Source organism: Formica exsecta, unplaced genomic scaffold (assembly GCF_003651465.1).
Source record: "Formica exsecta isolate Colony F162 unplaced genomic scaffold, ASM365146v1 scaffold72, whole genome shotgun sequence".
NCBI lineage: Eukaryota > Metazoa > Arthropoda > Insecta > Hymenoptera > Formicidae > Formica > Formica exsecta.
The window spans coordinates 2,150,668-2,158,056 of NW_021853485.1; the positions used below are offsets into that span (position 1 = coordinate 2,150,668).

Genomic DNA, 7,389 nt, shown 5'->3' on the forward strand with positions numbered 1-7,389 from the left:
ATATAATTAAAAAAATATTGTATAAACTGTATGATGATAACAGAGATAATTTTTTAAAAATCAATCTTTTCAATTTTAAAGAGATTCTATCTTAAAGATTTCTCGATTTTAAAGATGTCTAGTTTTACTGAAACGAATTCCTTTCGATTTATTCTGAGAGATTCACTTATTTTGTTTCTTTATTTCCCGAACATACTTAATTATTCGCAGTAAAATGTATTATTTGCTATCATTCTTACGCACGTTTTTTTTACTTTTGAAAAGTACCTGCGCTGCATTATTTATCTATTCTACAGTCGTGTCACTTAATCGTCGATGATTTAAAACGTTATACATATACGCATGGTTGCTATCTTACCGGCGCATAACGATGTAGCATCCACGCTTCTGACAAAAGTTCCTTCGTAACGCCTCGAGTCTTCATTTTCCTTATGAGAAGCGCGTCATTCGTGTGACTCCGCATACCTTTGTACATATATGTGAATCATATATTTTGATCGTATATATTTAAGATTTTCGCGATGTGATTGTACGATTATACATCGCATCATTCGCGGGATAGTATCATGATTTCGCGAGCGCGAAAAAGACTCCGTCAAAAGTAATAATTTATCAGCAGCAATGTTATGACTAGTATATGTACATTAGGAAATGTGCATTAGAAATCGGCAAATAACATTTGTGTTTGTATTTCTTATTCCTTGTTCACGCAGTATTAGGCAGTAATTGCGAGATGCGAACGCAAGTTTTCAACTTTCTCATATTCATGATACAATTATTTGTGGCAGGATACTTGTAAAAAAAAAAAAAAAAGAATAAGAAAGCATCTAGACTTTTTTGTAAAAAAAAACAAAGTTTACAAATATTCTGCAACATATTCTGCGAAAGGCGAAACTGTATTTAAATCCAAAGAATTCATTGTTCACGCAATGAGAATTAAGTTAGCCATATGCACTATAATTTTATTTATTGTTAGTCATGTGTTTCTACAAGAGTGAGAAAAATAATAGATTTAAGTGCGAATTTAACTGATATATACATGTAAGCATTTTATTATAATGCATTTAGCGTGTATGTTCGTCGGTGAATACTACGTTTCGATTCGAACATTCCGCGGAAATGTTTCCGACTACGTTTGACATAAGAAAAAGCAAAATGAAAGTGATTTTACGTATATTAGTAGTAAAGAAACTCGTTCGTTCATTCAAGGATCGCGACATCTCGGATCTATATATCGTATCGATTCTTTTTATTTTCAATGGAAAACGAGCGAGAAATGCAATTTTCACAGAGATAAACGAGACGTGGAAATGTGCAAAGCAATATAGCAAAGTTTGTCACTATATTAAATCATTTAAATATTCGCGTTCGATTAATAAGGATCTTAATGTATATAGATAGTTGGATTATCCCTTCGCGGATACAATTATACCAAATTATTAATTTCATTATTGGCGTAGGTAGATAGTTGGATTATATAATATTAGAGCGATCGGGATGAGTAGATGGCGGATTTGACTAGGCCAAAGGAAAACGATTTGTATTTCCTCCTCCTTCACCTTTTATCTTCATCCACTCCACTTTGTCATTCGTTTATGCTTTTACACGATCTTATCCCCCTCCTGTCTCTACTTACATCACATCTCTTTGATTAAACCTCTTTTCTTCTTCCTCCATCATCATATTCTTAAACATGTATTGTTTTATAGTAAAGACAATTATACACATGGTTATAATGCGGTTTTAGCCAGGTTCAAAACCGAGATTGAGAATAATTGTCTATCAACATCATTCTTGATCTTGTCTTGCGGCGCATTGTCTTTACGACGTCTCTGTCGCAGGATGTTTGCAAGTTCAATCCTTGCATTAAAAAAATTCAGCCTTTTGATAAACCGTCTTTTTTTATAGTGTTTATAAAAAAAGCTAATTTTTTTATATACATATAAAAGGACTAAATTTAGAAATATCCTGCGATAAACACATCAAGCGTGCCGATATATTAATTAAGATCCTAGGTATGCTGTAGGCGAACGAAGGAAAGCTATATTTATCGAAGCGGACGAATCCATTTGAATCTTTTCGAGTGTAACTTTCCTTGACTATTACGAAAGCTCTAAGATATCAAGTAATCATTGTAGCGCACGTGTACATGGATAAGTTGTATTCTCTAATTTAAACGTAGAATAATAATAAACAGCATGCAATTAAACGATATGCGTAATTATTATTTATTTTTATCTGATCTATTATTTGTCTTACATATATTAAAAAATTAGATAATTTATAGTTCGTCTAGAATAATCTAGAAACAAATATTTCTTTCTTGGTATATAAAAACTCGGAATAAACATTTTGTAACTGAATTTATAGTTTAACTATAAAGCCATTTAACTGAATCCTAAAAAAAATTTATAAAAATATATTGTGTCTTTAACAAAAAAAAAAAAGTAATAACGCAATTTATATTAGACAATATATTTTCTAGCTTTTTCAGTAAACTTAATTATGTGCGTAAAATTTTGAATTATTTTCCAAAGAGATATCACATCGGCAAGAATGGAAATAGAATTACTCAATCTAATGTCTAATAGATATTTAATTTATGATATCGTATATTTATATGGAAATAGTGTTACTAAATCTAATCTTTAGTAATAATAGATATTTAATTCATGATATCGTTTATTTATACTTAATCAATAGCATTTGGAAAACCAAATCATGACATTAAAAATAAGATTAATATGAGACACAGATAATGAATAAATATGATATCATAAACATCATTCTTATTTTATCCTATATATAAGAATCTTTTATCGTAGTAAAAAAGAATTAAAAATCTTAAATTTAACTTAAATAAAATAAATCTTAAATTTAAGATATTATAAGAAAATAAAATAAAAATATAAAAAAAAAAATTATATATACTTTCGCGTTTTACTCTCTTTCTCTCTCTTTCTTGAAGACAAAAAATAAAAGAAACTTTATATCGTATATTCGCAAGAAGAAACATAAAAGTTTACGAAAAGAGAACTACAAAATTTTCTTTTATGTTAACGACAATTTTGAGAAAGAAAGTGAATCGTCAATAAAAAAGGTATTTGACTTTTTTTGAGCCAACAGCATATCTTCCATCTTCTTCAGATGCTTCTTTATATATTCTTCGGTGAGATATGGCGCACTGTCTTTCTCGAGAATGAGAAACCAGTCCGTTATGTTTTTAAACAGATCGTTGTAAAAAATCTGTGGCATATTGAAAACCTTGCCCATATCTTTGACGATAAGTTCCTCCAATTCGGGTTCAGAGGGTTGGCCAACTGCGAATACCAATTTGCCCAAGAAGTTCCATACATGCGTTTCGTCGCGCGGCGGTATCATTCGCAAGCGTTCTATTATCAAATTCGGTGCTTTTCGCAGTGCGTCTAAGTCGAAGCGATATCGTTTGCCCTTTTCTTCGAAGCCAAAAATTTCATCCCTGTTTACAGGTACTAAAAATTCCAGCGAAGTATTAATGTCCCTGTTTGTGAAGACCGTCATGTCCACGATTTGATCCGGCATTATCTTCTCAAATTTGTTGATTATATGCATATAAGATTTGAACAAGTAGATAAGACTGTACTGACAATACTCCTTTTCCACGGACAATAGTTGGGGAATGGAGATCTTGAGGCCCCCGGTCAAACGAGTCATGTGCTTGATTTGCACGAAACGATACATGTATCTTTTATCGGACGTTTTTCCATCTTCGTCTACCGCATTATTAACATATTTCAAAACTAGATCGTGAAATCCTCGGGCATCGACCACTTCCGTACCCAACCACCATTTACTTGCGTCTTTCTTGGACAACATCTTCCATGTGACCCATGTTAATACTTTTAATTGATATGTAATACCCCGTATTATCCCGTTTTTTAAGAATCCGGCTGTATATTGGTCTTTGTGCTCCGATTCTGCAATGTTAATATTATTTATAGTATCAGTAAAATAGAATATAACAATAAGAGAAAATAACACAAAAAATTTTATAACGATAAAGAAAGATTATAATCAATATAAATTTTAATCGTCATTTTTCAATCTTAAAAAAATTTTGTAATGTTCTATAGGATCTAACACAAAACTCATCAAATTATTTAATAATGCATATATATTAATCATTGAAAATGAGAGATGATATAATTTTTGCTAAAGAGAGAGAATATCAACATTTTATAAAAATTTTTCCGAGAGAAATACTGTTTTATATTACGGCTAGAGAAGAAAAGAGAGAGACGAAAAATATAAGAAAAAATAAAAATTATAAAATGGAAAAAAACCGAACAAACTTCAAGATTATATCATTACATATCTAAAATCAAATAAATTAAACATTAATATAATATTGCTTATTATATGTATATGTATTTATATATATTGTACATTGATATAATATATGCCTGCAAAAATCTTAACATCTAAAAGAAAATCGATATACTTAGAGAGGTATATATGACAAATATGCTACAAGAGGATCAATATGAGAACAAGCTATAAAGTCTATACTATATCAGTAAAAACATCTGAAAAAATTGATAGATATAACAAATATGTGCTGACTACGAGGAAACTAATACAAGATCGAGTAAAAAACAAAGTCTACAGAAAATAAATCTGATACCACATACAAAGAAGAAATGTGAGCCAGTTGTAAAGTGATATATATATACATATATATATATATACGATTCTTAGAGATTAGATTAAGCTGTGTGAGCGGAACATATCCATCATCAATTCGATTCACTCAGATGCTGCGCGTGTGCACTGTGAAGGATTTATATATTATTAAGTTTACATTTTACATTATATATTAAATAGGGATAAGATAAAAATAATTAAATTAATATCTATCATTTAAAAAAAAAATAGATTACGTTAAATATATCGCTATTAAATATAGACGATTTGGTTTCTTTGAATCGTCAGAGTTGCGATCAGCAAGAAATAATGTAACTCTATCATATGATAACGCACTGAGTTCCAAGTACAAAATTCAACTCAATTCTCAAAATTATTACACTGATAATGAGCCACAATCTTGTATAAAGCAATTATTATTTCTATTTATTAATTATAATTTATGAATAATATAATAATTGACATATTATTAATTCGAAATAAATGTAACAAGCGCGTTTATGCATAACTTTATCGGCAATGACAAAGTTAATTTGCCTAACTAATGCTCTTACAGGAACCAATGTGAAATGAAAAATCGATCGTATATATAAAATATAAAAGGTTTATCACATGCGCAAATGAGCAATTCGCGATAACTGGAGACGCATGGGACACGCAGTGTACGTTTGACGTGCCGCCACCGGGCAGCGTTATTGTCAACATCGTTTGATGTTGGCCGACACGCGCTAAATCTTTCAATCCCGCAGTAAAAGAAATATTGCCATAGCATCGTCGATTGCGACGCTCGATATAAAGCAAAACTACTCCATTACAGCATTAATCAAGGAAAATATTCGTAGACGCGAAATTGAATCGATATAAGAATATTAAACTGTCACATTTTTCCTACAGAATTGACAAAAAGAGAATGCGTCTTCTGAAAAATAAATTTTCCATTTCGCATGCCATAAAAGAATTATTTTATTTTACATTCCGTTTCGATAGAATGCTTTCGATAAAGCAGATAAGAATTAAAATTTTTTTGTTTGGTGACACTTGATGAACAATATATGTATATATATAATCCCTAATATCGAACGTACGCGATGTATGAAAAAAATCAATTTGTTTTCACATGTAGTGCAAGAAAAAAAAAAGTTCACTTCCAATTTGCAACGTCATGATTTAACATGCAAAGCATCTGATGTAATTACACATTAGGTGATATTTTCTAAATAAATCTTTCACACACATACGCAGTTTCTGTATTAGACACATATGTACAAAGACAAAAAAAAAACACTGAAATTTGTTGATACATTAAAACGACTGATCCCATGATTTGTACCAAATACAAACGACGCACAACAAATTTGAAGATGCATATATTTATGATTAAAGTTAATAAGCACGTTCTTCATGCGATATACGTGCAACGTTATTAGATACCTTTTGCGACACTGCTGTTTTTATTCTCCATGCTAGATTCTGTGTATCCTCTCTCGATGCTTTTAATCTCCGAGTTATTCACTTTTATGAAAATCGATTGATTGAGACGATAAAACGCCAATTTAACTGGATCCAACACGCTGGATGTACGCACTATCTCTACAGCCAGTGGAAGGCAACGAGCGCTCACTCATACGTAGATGTGCAACGATTGTCTCTTCACTACTACTGCAAAGGAAGAGTCCCGAAGAGTACAAAGGAGCTTTCATGCGTTTATAGCACGGCTGGGAGAGGGTAGGGATACTTCTCAAGAGAGTGGTCATATGTTTTGGTTATTGGAAAAAAATATTTTTAGGAATGAAAAAGAGATAAAGAATTACTAAGGGCCTCTGATACATGTTATTCTGGCACGTTTCTTTTAACGGTTTATTCTCTAATATCTTATAGAAAGATATATAACTATTATATAACTATTCGCTATATATGGTCACAATTTTAAGATTAAAATTGAAAATTGAGTAAAACGTAAAAGTATAATGAGAGTTTTATGTTTAAATGACGATTATTTCATAAAATTATAATTAATATATTGTATAATCATATATATATATATATATATATATATAAACTTATTTTGTGATTAATGAGAGAATATTAATATCTATAATAAAGAAAAAAATATATGTATTTTAAATTTAAATAAATACATAATTATAATTATGTGAATTAGAAACTAAAATAATTATTTATTTTTGTATGGCAAATTAGCATTTTCTTGCAATGAAAATCTTGCAATAAATCCAAATTTTTCCTGGAGAAGATAAGTAGAAGGTATCGATAGATGTCTTGCTAGAAACGGTAATCAATATTTATCAATTTGTTATCGGGATATTGCTATATTATCGCCGTCTGTCACATACAATTACTATAATAAATTTTATAATTATATACATACAATTCATTTTCGAATCTAGAGACATTCTTAATTAAATACTAGCTAGGGAATTGTTAATTTTTATATAATGGTACGCTCGCGTAATATTCTCATGTAGCATAAATATGAGTCTTCTTTTATTGTATATTACAAAAAAAAATGTAAATTATTATTCATCTTTTGGTATTAAATATCTTATAACATAATTTTATTATTTTTATATAATTTTTTTCATGCCGAAAAATGTGAAAAATTATACATTTGGTTTTTATGGATGAATGTAGAGGGAGGGAGGGAATATATAATTGGACAACATATTGTGGGACACACATTATACAATC

The 7,389-nt window shown here is 29.9% G+C and overlaps 1 protein-coding gene across 1 annotated transcript; it reads right to left on the reverse strand.

The window, feature by feature from the left end:
- Window positions 1–2,943: 2,943 nt before the first annotated feature.
- LOC115243449 lies at window positions 2,944–6,362 on the reverse strand. The gene is made up of 2 exons (XM_029820468.1): window positions 6,115–6,362; window positions 2,944–3,956 (listed from the first exon to the last, which is right to left on the reverse strand). The coding sequence occupies exons 1-2, from the start codon at window positions 6,143–6,145 to the stop codon at window positions 3,052–3,054; spliced, it is 936 nt and encodes a 311-aa protein (XP_029676328.1). The 5' UTR covers window positions 6,146–6,362; the 3' UTR covers window positions 2,944–3,051.
- Between the last annotated feature and the right edge of the window lie 1,027 nt (window positions 6,363–7,389).

What these genes read in the sequence shown, in the direction of transcription:
- LOC115243449 (XM_029820468.1), bottom strand. Translation starts at nt 6,145, where the DNA reads ATGGAGAATAAAAACAGCAGTGTCGCAAAAG. An exon ending in AAACAGCAGTGTCGCAAAAG is followed by an intron (nt 3,957 to 6,114) that starts GTATCTAATAAC and finishes TTAACATTGCAG; the next exon opens with AATCGGAGCACAAAGACCAA.